The sequence below is a fragment of the Chenopodium album genome, chromosome 5 (genome assembly GCF_948465745.1).
Source record: "Chenopodium album chromosome 5, dcCheAlbu1.1, whole genome shotgun sequence".
NCBI lineage: Eukaryota > Viridiplantae > Streptophyta > Magnoliopsida > Caryophyllales > Amaranthaceae > Chenopodium > Chenopodium album.
Window position 1 is genome coordinate 21,596,744 of NC_137838.1, and position 26,292 is coordinate 21,623,035.

The 26,292-nt window shown below is 33.2% G+C and overlaps 2 protein-coding genes across 5 annotated transcripts; both read right to left on the reverse strand.

Moving 5' to 3' along the window:
- Nucleotides 1–1,056: 1,056 nt before the first annotated feature.
- LOC145632020 (putative membrane-associated kinase regulator 1) lies at nucleotides 1,057–3,125 on the reverse strand. Its single transcript, XM_081684269.1, has one exon. The coding sequence runs from the start codon at nucleotides 2,900–2,902 to the stop codon at nucleotides 1,706–1,708; it is 1,197 nt and encodes a 398-aa protein (XP_081540395.1). The 5' UTR covers nucleotides 2,903–3,125; the 3' UTR covers nucleotides 1,057–1,705.
- Nucleotides 3,126–15,550: 12,425 nt separating this feature from the next.
- LOC145632021 (cyclin-T1-4-like) lies at nucleotides 15,551–25,921 on the reverse strand. 4 transcript variants are annotated; one of them, XM_081684271.1, is made up of 7 exons: nucleotides 25,722–25,920; nucleotides 24,169–24,761; nucleotides 23,888–23,969; nucleotides 22,930–23,064; nucleotides 21,815–21,990; nucleotides 17,221–17,363; nucleotides 15,551–15,954 (listed from the first exon to the last, which is right to left on the reverse strand). In XM_081684271.1, the coding sequence occupies exons 2-7, from the start codon at nucleotides 24,750–24,752 to the stop codon at nucleotides 15,917–15,919; spliced, it is 1,158 nt and encodes a 385-aa protein (XP_081540397.1). In that variant the 5' UTR covers nucleotides 24,753–24,761; nucleotides 25,722–25,920; the 3' UTR covers nucleotides 15,551–15,916. The 4 variants fall into 4 exon arrangements, 3 of the variants coding, with proteins under 3 accessions (XP_081540397.1, XP_081540396.1, XP_081540398.1); XM_081684270.1 differs by having other exon boundaries at nucleotides 24,169–24,757; nucleotides 25,722–25,919; XR_014112452.1 differs by lacking the exons at nucleotides 15,551–15,954; nucleotides 17,221–17,363 and adding exons at nucleotides 20,229–20,518; nucleotides 20,661–21,408 and having other exon boundaries at nucleotides 24,169–24,757; nucleotides 25,722–25,921.
- Between the last annotated feature and the right edge of the window lie 371 nt (nucleotides 25,922–26,292).

Below are 26,292 nucleotides of genomic sequence, written 5' to 3' on the forward strand. Positions count from 1 at the left end.
AAGTCTACAAATCATTAATAACATTAATTGACTAATATTATGTCAAGCCATATATTTATTTGCATTGTCGGAACACTTTTGACAAAACCATCGCAACACGTATATAACTATATATCTCTCATCACTATTTCACAATTTTCTTGACACAACTAGTTGGTCAAACATTAAGACAATGGAGAGAGTGTGAAAGGTGAATGAGTATAAGAAAATTATATAAGTTGGGGTGTAATAAAATGAATAGAGTACGAGTATTAAAAATTGGGTAGAAAAATGTTTAACATAGTAGGATAAGGAGTAAAATACTTCCTAGTAAAAAGGGTACGCTAAAATAAAATAAGCAACATGTTAAAATTAACAAAACTGTCAAATCGTAAGATGGTCATAAAATAGTATAGAGCAACATGTTAAAATCAACAAAACTGTCAAATCGTAAGATGATAATAAAATGAAGATGGTACAACCGTACAAATCTCTATTGTTAATAGCAATCACCTTATTTTAGTGCTGATCATGTGCAGTCTGGCCCGATTTTGGCCGGGTTTTGGACAGCCGGCCCAAATCCGCCCGACCCGTCCAATTATTATTATTATTATTATTATTACCTCATAATTATTAGTTAGTGGAATGCTATTTATTATTATTAAAATCAATCAGATTATACCAAAAAATCGACATCAAACTCATACGAAATCATAAAATAATTATAAAAACTGGGCTAGATTAAGCCAAAAAAAATGTTCAATCAAACAACTTCTACTCCAAATAGAATTATTCCGATAAGAACATTTTAGAATTGAAATAGATGATGAGAACAATTGAACAAAGGACAATTTATAATATTGCATACAATCATCAGATCAATTATACCTTGTTCATCACCAAATTAAATAATTGGAAGTCATGAAATCTAATTATAAACAATACAGAGAAAGAGCCAAATTGTTTAGATATCCTAAAATATTGTTTTGCATTAGTACTTTATACAAGAGCACATGACAAATAATTTCACTCCAAAAGAGTATTTTAGAATGAAATTGAAGTACTCGTAGTCCGTAATTCAAGTAGTACAACTCACAGTATATTCCAAAATCTAAGTAACAAAGATGACCATATTATAAGACAAATAATAAAATCAAAGAGCATCTTCCAAACAATATTTTCCGTAACAACTATAAATAAGACTACTGCTCCTACCAAACATCAACTTTCAGAAGTCACATGTGGTACCTTATCATTTATCAAACTCACCTCATCTTTCCTTTTCATTCTTGAAAACAACTGGACAACTAATTTTACTTCTTTCGTTTCAATTTACCTGCATTTCAATCTGATCAAAGCGGTTTTATAAAAGTCGGTCAAATTGAACAAGTAAATTGAGACGAAAAAAATATAAACATAAATACTTTTAAAATTTTGTGGTGCCTAAAAAGTTAAGTAACTTATTTGTCAAAGAGTCAAACCGGATCTCGATATTGAAACCCAAACATGAACACACGAGGTACCATTGGGTATCACGTAACTACTAACTAGTTTAATACTAGCTCAAGACCTAAATAAATATGGTGAACAATAAAATTACTCTTTCTGTTCGAGATTTAAATTAAGAAACACAATAATAGCATAATTCGAAATTATCTATTAATGCGATAACTAATTCCGAACAGAAAGAGTAAGGATAATTAAATCCTACAACTCAAAGTCATAATCAAATCATCAAAGCCTTGCCTTTGCCATTTCCAACAATACCAATATTATTGTCATTGAAGCTTGAACTGCTACTTTGAACCATAGAGTTCTTACAATGAGCAATTGCACCTTGTATAGCATTCTGAAGCTCCTCCATTGTTGATGTCTCCGACGAGTATGACCCACTACCATAGCTCGCTAACCCGGCTCGCATCGGCAACCCGGTTCGAGTGAGCACCCCAGAGTGACTCGGAGATGACCGCATCGAAGACGGACAACTAGCCACACAGCTCTTACGGATCATTCTAGGAACTTTCAAGTTCCCTGAAAATGACTGAGTCAACCCACCTCCCACACTACCACCACCTCCACTGGCACCGCCGCTTGCTTCCGCTGTTTCCTTTGTTTCTTCTAACAAAGCCATCGTCGTCTCCGATAGTAAAATATTCTCTCTCCTTTTATCAGGTATTGCAGATGGTGATTGTTGCTTAGACGAGAGCTTTTCGTAAAGAGGCTTCACTTTTTTCATGTATTTTCTTATAACCTCCTTAGCTGAAGTGCTTACCTTCTTCACCGACGATCCCTCTGTCGTCATTGTTGTCGTTGTCTTAGTAGAAGGTGGATCTTTTTTAAACACATTCGAGAATCTCGAAAGTGAAAAGTACTTAGATGACGAAGACGATGATGACGACGACGACGACTTCTTAACATTGCTATTTTTGTTAGTGTTGTTGTTGTTGGGACGTGGTTTTAGATAATAATCCTGGCAATTATTATTGCTATAGCTTTTGCTGTTGTTGTTGTCATCGTCGGTGACGGAGCTAGGGCGGGACGAGTCACAACAAGGGTCACCAGCAGCGAGGAGAGAGAGATCAGCGGCAAAAGACGAGGAAGTCGAGTCATTAGACGAGGAAGAATCACGTGAGGCGGTAGTCGTAGTATCGGAAGACGAGGAGGTTGAGGAAGATGCTAACAGTAAGGTACGGACCATAGAAATCCGAGGTGATAAATGAAGAGGCAACAGCTGACCTTTGTAAAACAACTCATCGGCAGGGCAAAGAGCGGCGGAAGACTTACGAGGCGAAATCGAGTTACGGAACTCGAATTCAGATGAGGATGAGGACGAGGACGAGGATAGTGAATGAGTAGGTGAAGATGGGAGGGTTTTTGATCTATAGTTATTATTAAGTCTAGAATTGTCTAATTTCTTCCCCATTTGATGTAATGATTTGGATCTTAGAAATAAGGGGGTGATAAGGGGGAGGAATATGAATATGGAGATGGGGTTTACATTTTTGAGAGGTGGGAAGGTTCAAAGAAAAGAGATATGATATGATAATAATTGAAGGTGTGGGTTTCTTTGTTGTGTTTTGTAGGATAGTGAAGGGATAGATAGTTAGATAGGGAAGAGTGAAGAGGGGAGGTGGTGGAAAGAGAGTGGGTTGTTTCTCCTTATAACGGTAATTTGATTTATTTTCTTTATTTGGGGGGAGAAGAGTTAAGGGTTGGATGGGAAGATTGTTTTAAAATTTGTGATGAGAAATCATTTTCTAGAGTTTTCTCTCCTATGTAAATTAATGGATTTCTATTAAATTAGTGAAAATTTTAAACCTCAAGGTTTATTTATTTTTTTATTGTATTATTATTATTATTATTATTATTATTATTATTATTATTATTATTACACTACAAGAAAAATCACTTTCGTAGCGATTATTTCGTAGCGATTGTTCATTCGCTACAATATGCAAGTATGTTTGTGAAATAATTAAGGATGTCGTATCATTTTTACAATCGTCATGGTTTTCCCATATAAAATCGATACGAAAAGCATAATAATACATATCCACACTATTTTTACACATTTATATAATTTTGAGAAATCGTATCATTTACAATCGCCACTAAATCCTAAAAATCGATACGAAAAGTCTTTTCAACACTAGATATATAAATATTGTTTGAAAAAGAATACATAAAATATATCATAGCTTATTGGTGAAACATTTAATATAAGAGTTTGAGGTTGCATGTTCGAATCTTGTAAAGATCATACGCATGTTTTTTTTTTTTTTGAAGAAAATGAGTTGAACATTTATAGCGATTGTAATCTTTTTTTTTTGAAGAAAATGAGTTGAACATTTATAGCGATTGTAATCGCTACAATAATCACCACGATTGGATGTAGTTTTTCGTATCGATTATTGAGGCCAACCCCAGCGATATTGAAAACCACTACTAAAGGCTAAGGCAACGGGGGATATTGTATCGAATGACCATTCGTTGGGAAAGCTTTTTGTTGCAATTACAATCGATACTAAAGGTTAAAATAATCGCTACGAAAAGGTTATTTTCTTGTAGTGTTATTATTATTATTATTATTATTATTATTATTAATAATTCGACTAGACTAAACTAGAAAGTCATTGTATTTAAATTAAATAGTGCAACAAGATTAATAGAATCACATCAAAAAAAAATATAATCAATTAGTATATTTGGATTTAGCATGACGTTTATTAGAGTATCTAACATTGTTTCTATGTTTAAACTTTAAAGTGTGAACATGATTAAAGAAAATAATAGAGTCTTTCTCGACTGTTTTACTTACACTATAATGACTTGACTAAATCACTAAATAGTAGATACCACACCCCAATCATACTAGCAATGAGGTTTGTAGCCCAAATTGTCTCCCATGTATTTTCCATTGAGCCATGATTGGTTAGTCTAAACCTTAGAAAGATCAATCATTGAGGATAGAGTTCGATGAAATTTGAGCTATCAAAAGCAAAGCGAAAATATATGCAACAAAATCAATTAAAAGATATGTAGTTATGTTAGACTAAAGGAAAAGAAGAAATTTCCAGCGTCATAAACAAACTCATACTAAAAATATAACATATGCTATTTTTCAAATCCTTTTTAACTAATAATTTTTACTATGGAATTAACGTTGATTAATTAATCACCTCTTAAAATCACAAAATCCACAACTAAACTCGTTAAAAACTCGCAAAAGTGAATTAGAAGATATATAAGCAATTAAGCGTATTTAACTATACAATTAATACAAAAAATTAAACTAATTACAATAATAAATAGAAGTCAAATCTTGGATTGCGATTAGGTCATAGCCTTTGTCGCCGAGCCTTACGCTACACCTTAATGCAAACCACACTACATTTACAGCATCCAAAATTGCGGTCCGCTAATCGAGCACAATCTAACCAGTGCAAAGTACAACCAAAGCTTAGCGCACCAATTACGGTCTGACACACTTTCCATAAAATCCATGTGGTTTCACTCTCACCATTGCATGGCACTCAGTTATTCATTCACATTAACACCCACCTTATTTATTAACTTCATTGACCATTTTTAAAATCTAAATTAATACTACCATAATTAATTAGATCTTTTTAACTAACACCCCTAGATAAAATTTTGGAGTTAAGTATAACATTGGGGTCTAAGTTTTTAATTTTTTTCACTTTTTGGGACTTAAGTTTTTTTTTTCACCGTTTGGGACCTAGAGTCCACTTTCCGGCCAAAAAGTAACTAAGGTGAGTTAAAAACACATAGTCCCTTAGTTAAAAAACATAGTCCCCTATTAAAAAACATAGTCCCCTAAAAAGTAAAACGTAAATTTGTATTTCCACACCTAACAACACTCCTCCAATTACTCAATTCTCCACTAATCTGAGTGATTATTTTAGGAACATTTGAGCCACATCCATATGGGAAATCTCTTGTATGATAAACTGATTTCATATCCGATAAAATCACAAAGGGTAAATTAGCATTTCCACACTCCAAACCCACATACAGGTGGAAAATACAAGAAAGTGTAATTCTAGCATTGTAATTATTACTACTTTTACTTCCCTAATTCATAAAACGTGAGGGACTAACTTTATATTTTTATTAATGCTTCCACTTTCATTATTGTCATTATTCAATTTCAATATTTAATGATGCTCATAAGAATATGAAATAACACTGATTATAAAGTTAATCATACTTATGTCAATTTGTTAATTTTAAAACTGGAACAAAAAATAAGGGCTTGTTTGGCATTGTTTTTTGTTTTCAGTTTCTAGTTTTTTTGAAAACCAAAAACCAAAAACAGGAAACAAGAAAAAGGTGTTTTCACTTTTCTGTTGTCAGTTTTCAAAATTATCATGATTTTAATAAGTTTGACTAATTTTTGATTCATTATATGATATATATCATATGATTTCAAAAAACAAAAAACCAAAAAACAGAAAACCGTAGTGATGCCAAGTGAACCCTAAACTTTTTATTTTTTATTTTTTTTCAAAATTTTAAGGAAACTTAAACTACACAAAACGAGCTCTAATAAACTCTTTTTATATACGCGTATAAAATACTCCGTAAAAAAAATCAATTTTCTAAGTCGAACACATACAAATCAAATCTTTGTATCATATAATATATCGAAGAGCATATAAACATACCAAAAAAATTGCATATATAATCAACACATCCAGAAAATAAAATCAATCAAATCAAAAGAAAAAAAAAACATGAAGTTATCAAGAACATAAATCACTTTAAACCTTGAAACAAAACCTTATGGTGAAAAAATAAAATCCGAGCACCGAGAAAAAATTATAAGAACCTATGTTTTTGGAATTGCAATGTATTAAATGGACTAAGTTTTTTTACAAGAAATTTAATAAAAGGTACAGAAATTCAATGAAGGGATTAAGTTTTTGCTCCGGTGAGTTAAACTTAGGTTAGTTTGCCAGATTATTAACTAGAGGTCCCAAAAGGTGAAATAAAAAAACTAAGGTCCCAAAAGGTGAAAAAACTAAAAACTAATTAGTCCCCATTCTTATACTTAACTCTAAAATTTTGTGACTGTAATTCAAAAATGCATTATACGAGTAAAAATTACTCGGTATAATTCAAAAATGCATAAAGGGAGTATATGTTAATCGGTATAATTTTTTTTTTTCTTTAACAAAGTTAATCAGTATAATTAATATTCATTTTAATTCAATATTTCTACTTTTAGTTACACTAGTATTATCCAACGTTCTTAGAACATTCGTTAACTTTTGTTTAATTGTAATTAATATTATTTTACTAGATGTACTTAATTAGGTTCATAATTGAGGTGATCATTTAATAAGATTTCACCTCCCAATGACCACCCCCTTGGTACTAAATTACTAATGTAAGTAATGTTACAGCTGTAGTGTAGAAAGAACAAGCAACTAACGTTATTTATTTAAATGTAGGAGTTAATTACCTCTCTAAAGGGTTTAATTAATCTTTATGAATTGTGTCATTAGTTGAGCAGCTGAGATCGAGGGACCAGTGAGCTAAAGGCTTCACTGCTGTCTTTGCAAGGACTATTATTTTGATGGTAGATCGATCACATTAGTCCTATGTATTGTTAATCATTATTACTTCTTAGTTCTTCAATCGCCGTCCCTTCTAAAAATTTAATATAGACCGCATCTCTATTTTGAATTGTCCGGACATGGATTGTTTTACTTGTTAAATTTGGTATGTAGAGTATATAATATGTAAAGGTGCCAATTTGAATACCTTGGTCAGATTTGGGTAGATCAAGTTGGGTCGGGTCGGGGGTATTTTAAAGTTGGATTATGTTGAATTTTCTTTCCATTAAACTCTTATATAGAGTTTATGAAATTATGCCTTTTTAGTAGGCTATGAAATTGAGTAATTAAACTTTAAATTAAATCCAATATGAGCATATATAACTTATTCTTTCCGTCCCATGATATAATACTCGGTTTTTTTAGAGGTTGTCCCAGTTTATCTGCCTGATTCCACATATAATATGCATGGGGAAGTGTTTCTTTTATTATTAGGAGTACTCCATATTTTTTTTCAAAAATGAATTACATTGAATACAATAAAAAATAAAATAAAATTTGCGACGGAATTTTCTGGCGGAATTTATAATTTGCGACGGAATTTTCTGTCGGAACAGTATAATTTCCGACGGAAAAAAGCGTCACAACTTATATATTTCCGACAGAATTTTCCGTCGCAAATTATATATATTCCGACGGAAAAATGCGTCGCAAACTACATTATTTCCGTCGAAAAATTGCGATGGATCATCAATTAAGGCCAAATTCAAGTCCGACGACATTATTTCCGTCGTAAATTCCGTCGGATGGAAGGTTTACGACGGAAATTCCGTCGGATATGGCCATTTTCCTACAAAGGGTTTTTCGACGACCCGTTACGACGGAATTCCGTCGGAACCCTTCTTTCCGACGGATATGGCATATGTTCCGACGAACTTTTTCCGTCGCAATTTTGCTGTTTTCTTGTAGTGAACACCACAAATTAAATTTCAAACTTTATAATAACACCATATAAAAACACAAAACCTTGATTTTACTACCACTTAACGGACCCTTTGGATGAAATCCGTTAATGGAGCCCACCACATACACGTGTCGCTTATTTAGTGGATTAAAAAAATCCTAAGCCCTAACCCAGCCCCACCACCGGAAACCTAAACACTCGTCGCCGGCAACCCCTCTCCCTCTCCCTATCCCATCTTGACCTTCAGTACCGCCAGAATCACGCCACCCAGCCCAGCCACCAACGATACCTATCCTTGATACACGCTAACCAGCCACCAACGAAACCAACAACGACCGAAAACCACAAATCCTTTACCCTTTCACCCTCAAAATGGCCGAAATCAATCATGGAAACCTAGAATGGTCGATTTGGCCGTTTCAAGGGTGAGGGAAAGATGATGGTTTTGCGTGGTGGTGGCTAAGGATGAGGTGTTTCGAGTTGGGATGGTGCGTCGACAAGAGTGCTTTGGTTGGGCTTGGTGGTGTGCCGGCTGGGGTAGGCAGGGAAAGGAGTGCCGGCGGCGGGGTTAGGCTACTGGCAGTGGCAGCGACGCTGGTGGGGTGTAATCCCCCGTATTTTTAAATATTTTATAAATGAAAATTTATTTTATTTATAATATTTATTTGTTATTTTTCATAATTTAATTTCAAAAGTTTCAAATTATTAATCTGGTTCGAAAATTATTTGAACAAATTATTTTATGCATCTTTATTCTACAATTTATGTCCAATCACACAAGCCTAACCCATTTGTTTACTTAATCGACCCATTATTTTTATGAGGCCCAATCTTTCTTTTTACCCTACAATAATTCTCTCCTATAAATACCCCATGAATCTCCAAAAATTTCCCACACAAAAAGGTTAGTCTTATTTTCATCCTTCTTTGTTTCATTATTTTGCTTAATGTTAATTTAATTGTTTTGGGTTTTGATTTTAGTATAAAGATTATATTTTTAGTATCAAATTATATTTTAATGGTATAAAGATTATAAATTTCAGATTATATTTATGTTATAAATTTCATATTTTATGAATTATAAACCTAGGGTTTCAATTTATTGAAAATCATGATTTTAGGGTTTTTATGAACAATTGTTTTAGGGCTTTTATAGTAATGATGCTTTGAAATTTTGGTGATTATAACTACTGATTAGTTTAACTTAATTCCAGATTATTTTGAACACGTGGATTCGTGTTTTAATTTTTAGATTTTCGTTCGTTAATATTAATCCCGTTTTAATCCCGATCAGATTCTGAACTCATCCGATTTTGATGAAAAAGTAGTGTTTTCCATGTGGAAACAAAATTTTAAGAAAGACTCACTACCTATGGTAGTGAGTACCACCCTCTCGTGGCCAAATTAAGCCTCTAAATATGATTTTCGGGCAGTTTTTGATTTTAACGAAGTTTTTTTATACTTAAAATATTATCCTTGAGTTTGATTAATAAAATTAATTATGTTTAAAGTTAATTAAGCATAAATATATGTTTTTATTGAAGTTTTAAGTGTTGAAAATAGTTTCTAAGTACTACTTTTGATGTTTTATAAAGAGGGTTTAATCACCCATTAAAAAGGGAGATTTTTAGGGGTTTTTATATAATTTTCAGATTTTTATTAGACTTTGAACTTGCTGTTATTTCATGTATAAGAGTGTATTTTAAGGTTTTTATGAAGAAAATTTAAAGAACTATATATAAGCCTTTAATTTTAACTAAAGGGAAGGTTTTAAAGTGTTGTTTGATTTGGATTTTGAAGGTTTTTAAAGTAAGTTAGTATTGCTGTAAATTTGATTGATTGGGTATTGATTGAGATGTTATTATTTGGCTTAGGAGAGGAGTTTATTGAAGGTGATTTCTAGTTAGTAAAGTGGCATACCAATTCGTTTGCTCAAGGTACGTACAAGCTAAGATACGAAACCTTGCTTGTAGGTGAATGTTTAAGGACGGATCGAGAACTTAGTATCATGTATAGGATTGACTGGGTTAAATTGTCTGGTTATACATTGTGAATTTCAAATGATGTGCACTAGTTTATAATGCAAGTATTATTTGTGCTTTAATTATGCAAGGAGCGCTTAAAGGCAAAGGTATGTGATTGGTGTAAAGATCAAATTATTACTCGTTCATGATTATGTAAACAGGATGAGTAAAGGAGAGATTCAAGTCTTGTAAGACGAGGTTAAGGTTTTGGGGTGCCTTATGCACTCAAGGTGTTTATACACCGAGGTAGTAATGGAATAATTAATAAATGTTGTTTGTCACTAATAAGTCAAGAATCTAAATTGAGAATTTGCCATGTTTGATTGAATTGCTTTTGGAATGTTTGTATTGATATGTATATGAGTCATCACCAAGTCTAAACCTGTAAATCACGTAAAGTGCAAGATGGATGAGCAATAAAACTCTGGAATGGTGCACATCTGGAGTAATGACAATCAGGGGTTGGGGTACATGGGGTATTAGCTGTGTACTTTTATCGAGGCCGTCTGATCTACGAGTCTCTTATTTCAAATATTATTTTTCTAAAACTAGGAGTTAGGTGAGATCTCATACTAACTACGGTCACGGAGTCGCGCCCGTGGTCGTTGGATGTTTATTGATGTTTCCGAAAGGAGGCATGGGGTTTTTCTTTATTGATGTTCCAAATGGGACATGGGTTGGACAACCTTGTCTATTGCTAAATCCAATGAAATAAATAAACGAGTCAGTTAATATTAATTAGTGAGGTCTTAATAAATTTGATAATCGAGTCATGAATTGTGTCTGTATTTAATGATGCTTGTGCTTGATTATTAGTAGCATGTTAGGTATTTTCTTAATTTGTTTCGCAGCTTGTATGTACTCAGCTTTGCTGACTGCGTGCTTTTGTGTGTGTCTTTCTTTGGTCATGGCCTTCGCCTTTCAATGACCCTGTGACGATCCAATTTTTACACTTATAATATTGGGGAGCAGAATAACCACAGGTTCTTACACATGCAGCATTCATCAGGGTTGTGGGATCTTGAGTAGAGAGTTGGTTGTTTGTATTTTATTTCTTTTGCAAGTTTGAATTTATTTTAATTCTATTTTATTTGACACTATTTCTTTTGGGTTTGAGTTTATTTGAACACTGAATTTAATCACTTACTACTTTTTATTGGGTTTTGAATAAGGGCCTTAATGGTTCCAAGTTGTATGACTTAATTTGGTTTCATTCGTTGGTTTTGAAACTTATTTATAACTGATTTAGTTTTTCCGCTGCTGTTTTCTGATAAAGCCTTAACGTTTGAACACGTGGCGGTAGCACGCCAGTAATTCTCTTGAATATTGTTCAGGGTCCTCACAGGTTTAAAGAGAGAATTATTGGGGTGTTACATGGGGCTTTGAAGTTTTTATTACTACATCCGTTAATGGTTATCTACAACTTTGGAAATTTTTTATATCTCACAAATAATACCCTCAAAGTTGCATATAACCATTAACGAAGGTAGGTAGGGTTTTTTTTTTTTTTCAATTTTTTTTATGGAAAATTTGCCAATTGCACACAGCCATTTAAAATTTTTATTTTGCAACTTGCAGCCATTAAAAAAATGCAAATTACAGCGATAAAAGTTCTTATAAATTGTAAATTGATGCCCGATTTAAAATTTTCATCAATTTATGTGTCTAAAAAATTCGATTAAGGTTTTAGGGGCCATATTAGTTCTTAAGGGTCTGAATTGAGCTCGGAATTAGCAAAAAAAAAAAAAAAAAAAAAGGTAAGTGCCTCATTTTGCGTAACAAAAATGTGTCAATTTGTGGGCAACTATTTTTTGCTGTAAAAACGAGACACTTCCGCTATTTCTTTGCTAATTCTGATCTCAATTCGGAAACTTAAGGACTAAAATGGTTCCTAAAACCTTATCCGAATATTTTTCGACACGTAAACCGATAAAAAAGTTAAATCGAACTGCAATACAATTTATAAGAACTTTTGGACAGAAATTTGCAATTTTAGTTTGTTTAAATGGCGGAAATTTGCAAAATATTAACTTTAGATAACTGCACTTCGCAAATTTTTTTTTTTTAACCAATAATATGAAATCAATTTTTTAGGTTTTTATGTGGTGTTATAACAATAGGATTTTTTTGTTATTGTTATAATCAAAATCGTAACTTTTTTTGTGGTGTTATTTAATTATTCAATAATCAAAAATTTAATTATTCTCTTCTTTCAAAAAAAAATAAATTAAATTATTCTCTAGCAATTTCCCGTATAAATACCCCACAGCACCACCCCATATTAGTCATGCATTCCCCCAATAATAATACGGTAATACCCCATCATCACACCAACCATCCCATCTTTATCACCAATATATAGTACTAACATATAACAACCCCCTTCCCCACCCCTCTTCTCCGATTTCCTTCAACTCTCAAATCTCAGGTCACCTCACATCCTTAATTCGAAGTGTTTTGATAGATAATATACTACCTCCGTTTTATATTTTTTTATAACTTTGAAATATTTTATATTTCACAAATAATACCCAAAGTTGTAAAAAATATGAAATGGAAATAGTATAAGAAATCACATATGAGGAGTGCTAGGGAAATGACCAATGAATGTACTATAAAAAAGGGTTTCTTTATCTGAAAAAAAAAATTAAATAAAAAAAAAATCCATTGTTATATTGCCAAATCACAGTCAAAATTGGCAAAGTTGGCCTTAATAGTCAACACCTTGAATTATAGCTTGGGTGAACTCTGGCATTCCAAATTTTGATTAGTAGTTAGCATACCACAAACTATTAATTGGGTTGCAATGTGTGCCATTAATGGGCACTATATTTTTTTACGCTCAAAATAAGACCTTTTTTTTATAATTAATGGCACACGTTGCACTCCAATCAATAATTGGTGGTGTGTTTGGTAATAGTCAAAGTTCGGGGTAATAGGTGCTCTTAAGGTACAATTCAAGATATTAACGCTAATTTTGGTTAGAAAATACAACGTATTACATAGTGAGTAGAAAAAAATTAAGTGAAGACTTTCATTGTCAACAACAACAGTAACTTTTGTGTGTGATTGGCCACACTGTGTGACCAGCTAACACACAAGTAATTTAACCCTTGATCAGCTGAGTAACCCCTAATCAAGTAACCTACCTTGATCGGGTAACCAATGACCAAGTAACCCCTAACCAATAAAATAACCTCTGACCAAGTAGACCTAGACTGACCGAGTGAATAACCCCTAACTAACCAAGTAAATCCTAATCAAGTAACTCCGATCATTCTTTCAAAAAAAAAAAAAAAAAAAAGAAAAGAGTGGCCGATTGTGCGGTGTTGCCGGCTACATATAAAAGTTTGTGCAACAAATATTGACAATCTAACTTATTCATCTTTATTAATTGCTACCAATAAAATGAGTAATCGTTGTTATTAATTTTTTTAGCGACAAACTGTTAAGCATAACGAAAAAAATACTACTTTCTCTGTTATTTTTTACTTGACCCGCTTTGACTTTTACACTATTCATCACCCCTCATTTGACCGTCTTTTGTGAATAATATATAAGGAAAAGCATATTCATTTGATATCTTTTTGAATTCGTCTCAATAAATACTACTACCTTCGTTTCAATATGATAGTCTCATATAAAATCAATCACATAAAATAAGAAAAGGAGAATATTTGGAATCTAGCATTAAAATAAAAAAAAACACTCCATAAATAGTTTTGCCGTATTTAATTTTTTTGATTTTTTTAGAAAAGAATTAGTCATAACTGCATAAATTAAGGGAGTAATTTCTTTACTTAGAGTCATGTGATTAATTCACAATCAATTAATCTAATCAATCAGAATTTAATATGTATAATATAGGAAATAAAACTAAGTTAAAAGTGGAATACATTCAATATGGGTAGATCTTTTTGAAATGCCCAAAATAGTATATAGGACTAACAAACTGTAACGGGGGGAATATCATAATATATTACTCCCTCCGTCACTAAATTACATTCCTAATTTCTTTTTTGGGTATTCCAAAATTACATTCTTCCTTTCCATTTTCAGTAAATTTTTTTTTTTCTAAATATCTCAAATCAACTCTCTTTTTCCTTGTTGTATATTTAATGCTTTCTCACTCTTACTATCCTAAGCTCACTCTTATTTTCTCTCTCCATCGTTTTTAGTTTGTACTTTCCATAACTAACCATGTCATACATATGATTGATTCTTAATTTTCAATTAGAAGCATGTTATTGGTCCTTTTTTTTTGGCAAAGGATTGATGACATGGCATCATTAAATCATTAATCATTAGTCTATCTTTGTTTTACTTAAAGACGTCATTTAATGTTTTGTATTTCCCATTGAAATATTTCATTATTGTTATTTGTCATATTCTTTCCTCCGTAATTCCCGTGTAATTTTACAAACAGGAATGTAATTTAGGGACGGAGGGAGTACTTTTTAAATTTTCACTTATGGAGAATTAAAGTTATTAATCGTTAAAGTTATGCATTGGCAAGCATGATAAAAAATAAAAAAAAAAAAAAAAAAAAAAGTCAATTTAAGAACAGAGGAAGTATGAAGTACTCTTGTTTTTTTATTAGTGCTACATAAGAGCAACTCTAATGGCAAGCTAATTTGACAATTCGCTTGCCATGCCACTTAAGCTTTTAAGCTAATTATCATTTTCAACTCTAATGGAAGTATGAAGTACTCTGTTTATTTAGTGTTACATAAGAACAACTCTAATGGCAAGCTAATTTAACAATTATCATAAGCAACTCTAAATCGTATTCTCAACGACAATAGCCCTACCATCACTTTGCAGCGGCAGAACAAAAAAAAAACCCCCTAGTCACAAACAGTGTAAAGTATGACCTAATTAACCCTTTAAGGAAAGCATCTGCTAAACGTCCACTTCGCTGCGGCCAAACGCTTAAGGAGTCATCACCATTGAAATTTTGATAAAGATTCAATGGAAAATGGAGCTTCTATGAAGGTACTAAAATTGTGTGAACTAAGTCTAATATTCAAAAGGTTTGCAATACAGAAAAATTATTCAAATGTGATAGCCAAAGTAAATAAAATGTTAGAATTACACAACCACCTTGTACTCTTGAACTTCAGCATAAGACCATCAAGTAAATTAGATTGATTAATTAATTTAATTTAAACAGATTATTAGTGCATGACTGCATGAGACAATAATTGAAATTAAAAAAGGGATAACATGAAGCCAAGCACTTGCAACTTGAAAAAAGAAACATCAGGAAACCATCCTCACGAGGGGAATTCCTAATGCGACAAGCACTTGCTACTTGGAGTAGGCGGTAGGCCATTCATGTGATATGTGCATAATTTAAGTAATCTACTCTTGCTGTCAAAATAAATCGAATACTCTACCCTGAGGCTCCTTTCATGCATTCACTTATGTAAAGGTTGGGAAATTAACTTTGCCGACGACAATACCTGGAAATTGTATTCATTAGCAGAAGAGAAACCACATAAAGTTAACCAGTGTTCAAGGCTTTTTGACTTTTTGTTGGAGGATCAAACAAAAGTAAGTTGAGTAGAAAATTTCACAATCACCCGATACATATAAGATCTTCACAACCATGTTCACGAACACCCGTGAATTAGATGTCCAATTAAAATACCTCTGCAGTAGGCATAAGGTATGTGCCCTAGACCGTGTAAGACGTAATGTATGCACCTATGCTTCTACTTATAAAAAATTCAAGCACACTTCTACTGACAGACCAGAATCAAACTTCAGTAGTTAAGCTTTCATCACTAACACCACCAGTGAATTAATTAATTCGTATATTTGTTGGTACAAGCATACATAGCAGAACCTTCATGTAGATTCGATTAATCCTGAAAAAGCTCCATCAACTGCTGCGCTACATCTGCACATGATTGAAAGACACGTAATTATATGATAAATGAAAGCAAGAGGAAGGAATGGGAAATACAAATACAGATATTCACATAATCTAATCAGACTTCAGAACACACATGGCTCTTAGAAATGCTGCTAAGAATGCAACAAGCAATACTTTCCTATGACTCCTTTCAAGAACCTAATTCAAGAAAATAGTGATATGGGGAGGCAACTTGCTGAAAGAACTAGATCTCTAAAGCTGATGTAACTAAAAAAAATATGTAAATAATCACAAGTACAGCAAGAGATCTAATATCTCTTGGATGGCTAGCTTGGTCTAGTGGTAAGGTTTGTCATCCACAACAACATCAAACCCCACTAGAGCCACTTTGGGAGTTTGGGGTGGGGATTCCCTATTTCCCTTACCCTTTATATATATGCAACAAATTGACCAGTGTATAAGTGGAGTAGGGGTCTGGACATTGTAAGGAGTCACGAATGAGATATAATAGAATAGTGTAGACCATTTCCAATTAAGAAAGTGTTGCATTTAAAAAATATACGTAGATAAACAAATAATAAAAACTGTTGCATTTAAAACAAAAACAAAAAAAAAACAGAGAGTAACATAATAGTGCGTGTGTTTTTTTTTTTTTCCTCTATAATAAGCATCAATCATCAGATATCATATCCATAACTCAGCCCAAATCATTGCTAGATATCCATCACTCATCCCAAATCATTGTTAGACCATTAAGTTGTACTGAGCATGATGTCACCACTTACCAGAAAATAATTTTGATTAAATAACTTTTCAAGGTTTATTTCAAATGTTTTACCTTACAAACCTGTAAAAACTAAAAAGAATCTCATAATATGGATGTTAAATATGGTAGACATTAAAATATTCACATAGTTTCGTAATAGTGACTGCTACCCGGGAAATATCTCTTCATTAGCATTTTTACTAAAGCTGGTTCAGATTTTTTAATTGAATTGATCAATCCATTAGAGCCAGTAAATGTCATGAAAAGTCAATTGAAGGATCAATGAAGAATACACTTCAGTCACCAAAACAGCAACAGTTTACTTGTGGAAAATTTTCATTTTCATTTATAACCAAAAATAAAGACTGAATTATGACCATGAAACAACATAAGGAAACCACAAGCTCTGGTGTATATAATAGTCCAAATTACAAAGGCACTTGTACAAATTCCCATAAAAGAGAAACTAAGAAAGAGTGGGAAACCAATAAATGCTGAAAATAGATTATGGAAGATTCACCTACCTTGAAGAACAGCTGGAGGCGTCTGAAATTCCCGCCAAATGCTGGCAGAATCAAAGTTCATATTCAGCATCTTGGCAGCAAGGTATGCTACACCGGCAGCAATTTGTTGGGGCTTAAACTGAAGCCACAGTGAGCTCCGAAACCTGCAAAAAAAAATAAAGAAACACAATTATAACAAAATTATTGTAGCAGAGGAAGAGACATGGCGTCCAGGATGAATGAACATCCCAAGAGAAAGCAAAACAAAAATTTTACAGCAGGATTTCAGAAATACCTCCAATAGCCTGGCATATTAACACATCATAACAAACTACATCATCTATAAAAAGGCCAAGAACACCAGAAGACAACAAAAGGGCGGCAGCAGCAGAAATGTAATATTGATTCCAAGTTTCCAACTAGGTTGCAAGAAACAACAGACCAAGACATGTGTTCTTACCAAAATTTTAACCAGCAACCTAGTTGAACGCTTCTGGTGAACAGCTGAAAGGAGTACGAAAACTACAATAATACTTCACAATCATTAAAGAGATCATTCCAACTTCCAAAGAAGTTCTAATTGTAGCCTTTTTCCCACGTACATATCTAGTAGTCCAGCATCTCAAAACATTCAGATGGCGAAAAACGTAGGCCAACCTTTTAGAATGTTCAGCCATCTTTCCTCAAAGAACAGATATTGAAGAGACCATGGTGTGTTGCTATTTAATACTCAAAGAATGGAAGCACAGCAACCATTCACATCTTCTTAGGTATTCATCAACACCATAAGCCACACAATCATTTGGCAATAATAGATATATTGAATCTAATGGCTAATTTATAACAATTGATGGTACAACACCGTCATGTCAAGAATAATTGGCAAGATATTTTTCGCAAACTGTCCACTAATTCACAAAGTGAGATTCTAATAGACCACAAACTGATACCTCTTTCAGTCTTTCTACACACAAGTTCACTATTATATTTGGACTGAAGTGTCAATTTTTACTTTCAGTTTTTCTACACACAAATTCACTATTATATTTGGACTCAAGTGTCAATTTTTAGGTATAGATTCCAGACTACACAGATTAATCTAAGCTAGGAATGTATCATTTTTCTTTCAGGCCAACTTTGAAGTACTTCAAGTGACCATTCCCATAAAAAAATGCGCAAGAGTTATTGAGATACATCACTTAAAGGATCTCACCAAGTGCTCAAATTTAAGTTAAATTGTTCTGAATAAACCATTTTGTATCAAACTACCAACCAACCAAAAGCTATAAATCATTGAGCATAGCTGATAATATTTCCTGCTGAGTGCTGGCACAAAAGGACTGAAGGAGACTGAGCAAGAATTAATTACAGAAATAAAGGGGTATGAGGATCTCCATCATCAATATCATTTTTGGCTTCAAACACATCTTAAATACAAAACCACTTCTTGTTTTCATTCATGTTAAGCATTACTTGTTGCAAAGTATCAACGCATTTTTAGCCCTTTTGTCGACTTGAAAGCTCCATATGTCCAGTACAGATAGTAAAACTTCGAAAATTTTACAGCCTAAAACCTGGCCATAGTTGCTTCAGAATTGCACATAGATAATACTTCATAGCATTTAACAAAGATAATATCAAAGTTTAAAATAAACAATAATGGAACTTTATTTTTTTCTTATTTCCTGTTTTTATTTGGTAGTTATTAAGCGTTATGCCATATATAATGTTACGCTCTGGCGATAAGATATTGTCAATTTACCCAAGAATTTATCACCGACTCAACTAAGAGCCTTAGTCTCAAACTAGATCACAGCGATACATTGCCACAACTTCAGATCCAAGGCTCATAACATATAACTAGACTTTCAAACAGATCAATGGTGGCACAATTATCCAATGTTTTCAAATATCAAACCAAATTATACTGAACTCCTACAGTTGATTGAAAGTGGTGCATCATTGTCATCTCTTAAAGATAATAAAAGTGATAATGCATTGAGGAACAATCACAGTCTCCCTGTATTTTTAAGGCATAATATAAGTGAGGGGTAACAGAATATTATAATCAACTGAAGCAATTAAGAAAGAAGACTATGAGATCATCATTAGACCAAAGAGACAGAGTCTAGAGTCTAGACCCAAAATATGCAACATATATCCAAGGAAACTTTCCGCATTCCAACTATCACACACACACACACACACACACACACAAAAGCCAAACCATGTAAAGATATGCAAACAGACAAACAGTTTTAGCTCAAAGAATTCCTGATTTTGAAAAATCAAAACATGAGATCTAAGGATCTAGATCCAAATTTTTATAACACAGCAATGAACATAACCCAAAAGAGAAAAATATACAAGTATTCAAATGAAAGTTACTTCTCATTATCCATTTTCAACCAATATACATCACTTTAGGCATGATTTACCACAGCAGCCAAATAAACCAAGAGGCAAGAGTTCACCTTCAATACCAAATTTCAATGTATAGCTAACCCTTAAAATGTAGATAAAAACCATTTTGGAAAAAAAAAAATAATAAAATAAAATAAAATAAAATATCGAAAATCTTATAAACAAAGATATTGTTTCCATAATGGTGATTACTGATTACACATGCCTGACACAAAATTGGATACAACAAGTCAATTTCAACATTACATTGATAGTCATTGGTTTGCAAGAAGAGACAGCTTTGCATCATCACAAAATGATGGCAAGGTAATCACCATCACTCAACCTCCTTCAAATCAAACTCATAGATAATATAGGGAGGAAAAAAAAAAAAAACCGATGATTAAGTGCAATCTCTCTGAGAAAACATGTAATGACACTTCCCTAAAGAAAATGTTGCAGAGACCCATTTATTCCAAGAGAGGGGAAGGGACTATGCGAGAACAGAGTAGATTCTTATTTTTAAGTATAGATATTTTTTCATTGCATATAAAAGCTACTTAAGTAGTTATATATATATATATATATATATATATATATATATATATATATATATATATATATTACAAATTATCTGTATGAAATAAGAAAAATTAGTCACATAATCAAATTTTTAATCAACTTTATGCATTAATAACTTGATATCTTGATGAGATAACTATAGAGTGCAACTAATATGAGCATCCCCCGTGTGTTCAAGAAGGTCTTTCTAAAAAAGAGGTATCCTTGCTCAATTCGAACATTGTTGACTTTGATTCTCATAAAGGAGTGCAAAACATACAACTAACCTATTGGTCAATATTTCTTTTTCCCATTCAATGTTCTTTCTGTTTTTCCCCTTCAATATTTTCTGGATCTGAAAGAACCCATCAACAGCAATAAGCCATGCTGACTACAGTGGGGTAATATAACCTGACTTTTTGCAAATCTAAGGGTTTCAGGAGGTCAAGATATAATGCTGTAGAGCACATGATTTGAAATGTTCGGCTTCAACTTACCAGATTTGCTGCATTTGGTTAATCCAGAAGACCAATTTCACTATACGAATTGACACTGAAGACAGCGATTCTGGCAAATTCTCTCCTTATCAAAGCCCTTTATACTAATCCATAGAGGCAAGGGCTTTCACCAACAACAAGCTTCACAATTAAGGGGAAACAAAAGGTTTGAGAATGGAAAAACATGAGAAAACCAGGGCAAAGTACGCAACCCTGCAATAATAGCAGCAGGTCCTACTGATTGGTTGACTATGTCCTCCCTTCAATTCACAAAGCAAAAAAAGAAGACCACTCCAAGTCTCCAACAGAATGACTACTGTTGTGTTGTGCATAAGATGCACTATTCATGCCCACATTTTCGTTTCCTCACACTCCAAAAACCTCCCTCCCTTTTCATCATTTGTTCATCAAACCCATATAGACCACCAAAAGGGCATAAAATCAAAGTCAAGCCTAGTTTCTAATAAAATATTAATTCGTCAGAAATAAAAACAGCAAAAGAATATTTAATCATATCATAAATATTCTATTTTGCCCTTTATTTCTATACTTGATGTCACCCCCAAAAAAAAAAGCTGGAAAACTACTTAAACCGATTCTGGAATGAGTCTATGTCTATCTGTTATAGCCAAATACCAGCTTGACAGGCATTTTCAGAGTTAAGCAACCACAACACAACGGCAGTTCAACTTCAGATGTAAAACATAACTTCATTATAGCAAATCTCCGCCAGCTAGGCATATCAACCCTGCAATTATTTTCCGTGCCAAATAATTAATATTTTATGCCTAACATAACATGTAGAAATAACTGCTCATTAGACAAGTAAAAATCATGTCATATAAAAGGAAAATATAGCATGAAATAATTCATCTCCGTTGAACAGATGCCAACAGAAGTTCGATTGAGATGACATCCAGTCACTTATCGGTTATAAACAGAAGATCTTCATGTACTAGACCTGAGTTCTCCATGATGAGACATATAAAATGATAAATGGACAGGCACATTCAAACTTTTGAAATCTGGCCAGCAACACCTTACAACAGAACGTGAAATCTCTTATCATCTCCCAAATTGCTACATTCCAGCAGTACAATGTTTCAAGCAAAAAGACAAGCAAGCAATGAAGTATAATAAGATTCTAAACTCACCCTTCACTGACCAAGTTCAGTGCCAGATTCATCAAATGTGTCTGTGATACACCTAACTTGTTAAGAATGGATGTCAAAGTATCAAAAGGATGTTGTACACTGAGCTCAAAGTTTAACGTAGTTAGAATCAATTGCTCAGCCTCAATGATTCGCTCCCGATATTGCTCAAACCAATCCTGCATCAAGGAACAAGTTCGTCAAGAAATTCATACTCGAACAAATTTATGAAATAAAGGGATAGGCCTAATATACTTGATAATGCTACATTGCTACATCACATATTAAAGAAAACAGAGCAGCGTCAAGGTCAAACACATAACTGAAATGCAAATTCCATCAATGACTTAAGATGGTATGCATGACAGCTTAAAACCAAGCCAAAGTTAGCAGAGGCAGAGTCAGCTTAACCAGACACAGACAACTAGACAAGACTCGAGTTCAAGCTTCAACAAATCCAGGACAAAGTTAACAGAAACGGAGTCAACTACACCTGAAAAAGATTCAAGTTTCACAAAACCCACCCCAACCTCCCACCACCCGTACAGAGAGATGCCAGATTTTTAACCTTAATATGATGAATTTTATTTAAAGCTACTCCTTAGTAAGGGTATTATTCCCAAAGCCACCCCTAGTTAAGGAAATATACAATGTTGAAATTTTGAAATCATCTGACAGATTTGAGGAGTTGATACTAAATTGTGAAAGCATTTGTTGAAGCTACTAGAGAAAATCAAATCAGACGAAAAGGAATCAACTTTAAGTTGGTTGTGAGAAGTAGGGCCAGCATGAGTAACATTCCAAACAGCATACAAAAAAGCTCCAGGGCTAAATTAAACAGCTTACATAACATGTATTAGTAATTTCCTAAAACCTAACTAAGCCATATTTGTAATCAAACAAAAAAGTGACTCTATCATCACTCATCAACCTACATTTTTAGCACTCATAATAAGCTTGAAAGAAATCAATGTCATCATTACTGGGATAATCACATGGGATTATGGCCCACGACTTTATTTTAAAAATTAACTTCAATGCTATACAGCACATACCAAGAGGCAGTCACATCAACAGATCAACTTTAACATACTAAGAACAAAGGACAATATACTTACAATAGGGAGCATGTATGACAAGATGGTAAGATCTTGCTTGTGGAGAATTTCACAAGACGCCTTCAACACATCATTCAAAGGGCGAGCTGTCTCTTCAGACTTTGCAGAAAGGAAAAGTGCAGCAGTAGCAATCAACTGTAAGAGAAATTTGTTGATAGATTAACTTCAAAACACAATTGTTTAATGTAACCAACAGGGAGAAAAAAAAAAACCACCCATTGCTGAGTGTTAAAAAGCTTTTGTCAGTATAGTGGCTTAACAAATAAACATTTACATAGATAATTAAAAAAAAAAAAAGACTTTTCTTCCCTGCCCCCAAATTAATCTATGAAATATGCAATCTCCATTGATCCGTTCACAACATACATACACAACTTGAAAGTTCCACAAGCAGCATAATTTTAGAAGAAACATACCAAAATATGTTTCACTCTTTTCTTCCCAACAAGAGGATGACAAGTACTCCTTTTGATCCATATTATTTGCTAAATGTACATTTTCTCAGCTTAACCATTGATATCAAAATTCAAAAGTGCCCAAAAACTGATAATTAGAAATTACACATTTGAGAAAGAAAAAATTTTAAAAAGAAAACAAAAGAGAAAATAAGTGTATCTTAAATTCTTAATCCCACTTGAATTTTTCTTTCTATGAGATTGAGAATTTACAATAAAATTTGATAAACTAGAGAAACACCCCCTTCCCTCTCCCTATCACCACTACTACACTGGATGCAGCAAATAACAAGGAATAGAGGTAGTGATTCCAACATCCCAACCGCATAGGTATACACTAAGACAAAGGGGCTTAGTAACACCGAACTGATTCTTGCATAAGCTACTTAATCATCCCAGTAGTAAATTAGTAATACTAAAATGACTATATGCTACATGACCTTTCAATCATCACTTATAAGAGAACCAATCCAATGAATAGACAGGTATTGACAGCAACTTACAAATCTATCATGGTTGGCATGTGATCGTCGGATGAAAAAGCGGTGGCATAAAACCATTGCAGTGCCTATTGTCGTTTGAGGCCTACAACATCCCAAAGTAAATTAATTAAATCAGATAAGAAAGCATATCAACTGATAAAGATAAAGGTAACAAAAATAAGTAAGCTGAATTGCAACAGGAAATAGAGTGAATTTACAAAAGCTAAACTTCAGCCAGAAATGTTCTGCATAAGCAATGACTAGTTATTAAAAAAAAAATAGTAGTCAACAGTCAAACTTACACATCAAGCCGCATCCCAAGGTTCTGAAGGAAGGCACAATATGAGTACCTCAGCCGTGTTTCATGTAATGCATCAATCCCATCTTTTCTTGAAGGGGAACACCTTTCTATCTCCTCCCTAGACATAAGGACTGTGCAATCTTCATCTTCTAGAACCGACCGTCCACGTTTACCCGATGTGTTACAATTAGCACTTGTACTAGGAGCAGCTATAGTGGGAAAATAAGCACTGTCATATGAAGGAATGAAAGCGGCAACTCTGTTCTGATTTGGTTGGAAATAAACATTTCCATCATTTACCCCAGCATTCTCTGAAATTCTTCTTCTTTTAAAAGACGGTACACCACTAGGCCTTGAGTAGTTTTCTCTAAGGGCTAATTCTCTACAATTTCCTAAGGCATTGTAGTGAAAGTCGTGCCTCTTCATATCATCAAACATCCTACTACCGTAATGATTATATCTGCTGTAGCTATAATAGTCATCATTTTGATATAAGTTGCTGTTGTCATGATATCTAGGAAAGGATGGCCAATTATATTCATATAATGTACCACCTTGAGGTTGATAGGTACTTCCATACGACATGATTTCTGGCTAACCAAAAAAACAAACACTCATGAGGATAAAGCCTTTTATTGCTATAATTAAGGAACTGAACAATTGAGAACAAAAAGAAAGAGCACATAAGAGAAAGATCAGAGCTTCAGAGACATTTGCTTACAGTTATAGTCTAACCAATACAAAGATATAAACAAGGACAACAACAATCCAATAAAACCATAAGAAGCTCAAATGAAATTTTATTATCTTTCTTCAAAATCCTCCTAAATCATATCATAAACTTGATAACCAATAATCCATACATCACAAACCATGATACAAGGCTAAAAATTGTTTATTTATGAACAAGTAGCTTAATAAACAATAAATCACAAACAATGATACAAGGTGAACCAAATCATTTAAGATCAAATAAAATGCAAACTGAATACATAGCTAAAAACGACATCAACAACAATCTAGTAATATGTTCTATCACATCAAAATGCAAGCCACCCTATCCCTTAATCGTCAAAAATATGGAATTAAGCTCGATCTTTATACAACCTGCTATCATAATGATGTACTCAACCTTACCCCTAAATTGTGAACAACATCCAAGCATGCTCACTAAAACGCAAATGATTAAACAATGAATTTGTGATAATTTCCACAAAAAACCTATGAATACCATCATAAACCTATATGATATTCTTGATCTGTTGGTCATCAAACTCATCAATTGAAGCTTTAGTAACCCTGACTTGGAAAATAATTCACTACAATAACAGCTAAAATTAAAACCCTAATCAACAAAACAAGAGCCATGTAAGCCAAATTGGTCCCCTAAATTCAAACCAAACAGCTAGAGGATCATCGAAATCAAACCCAGAAATCATCAAATCAACATCAAATTAAAACGATCGCACAAAAAAGCAAGCAAGAATACAAATTTAATTATAGAATCGGAGAACTATATACCAAAATCAAAATTAAAATAATCAAAATGACAACCTTATTGAAAACAAAGGAATCGCAAAGAGAGGGAAGGAAAGAGGAGTGTAGTATAGAGTGCGGCGAGGTGACCGGCGGGCGTGAAAGGAGAGAGAAAAAAAGAGGGAGTTGGTTGGTGTTTGGGTTTGTGTGGTTGGTTGGTTGTTACCCGTAGTTAATTTTCAATGATGTACCGGTTTAATTGTTTTTTTTTTTTTTTTTTTTTTTTAGAAAAATAGAAATTAATAATCTCACATTCTAACCTTGTCATTTTAATTTAAAATAATCCTATTTTTTTTGAAATTTGAAAATAATCTCGCTTTAAGAGGGTCCATGGTTACGAGTCGTACAACCTATGGATCTGTAGCCCCGAGTTTTATCTTTCATTTGACGTTGGATTCGTTCAATTTGGAGTCACACATAAAAAGTTATGACTAAAATACTACAGCCTGTCCAGTTTAGTCACATAGTCTAGTCACATGGTCATGACACGAGTCAAACAGGACACTTACACTCATTAATCTTAGCACACACTTTGTGAATATGTCACTGACAGGGTAAAGTCGTATCCCCTAATCAAAAATAATTACCT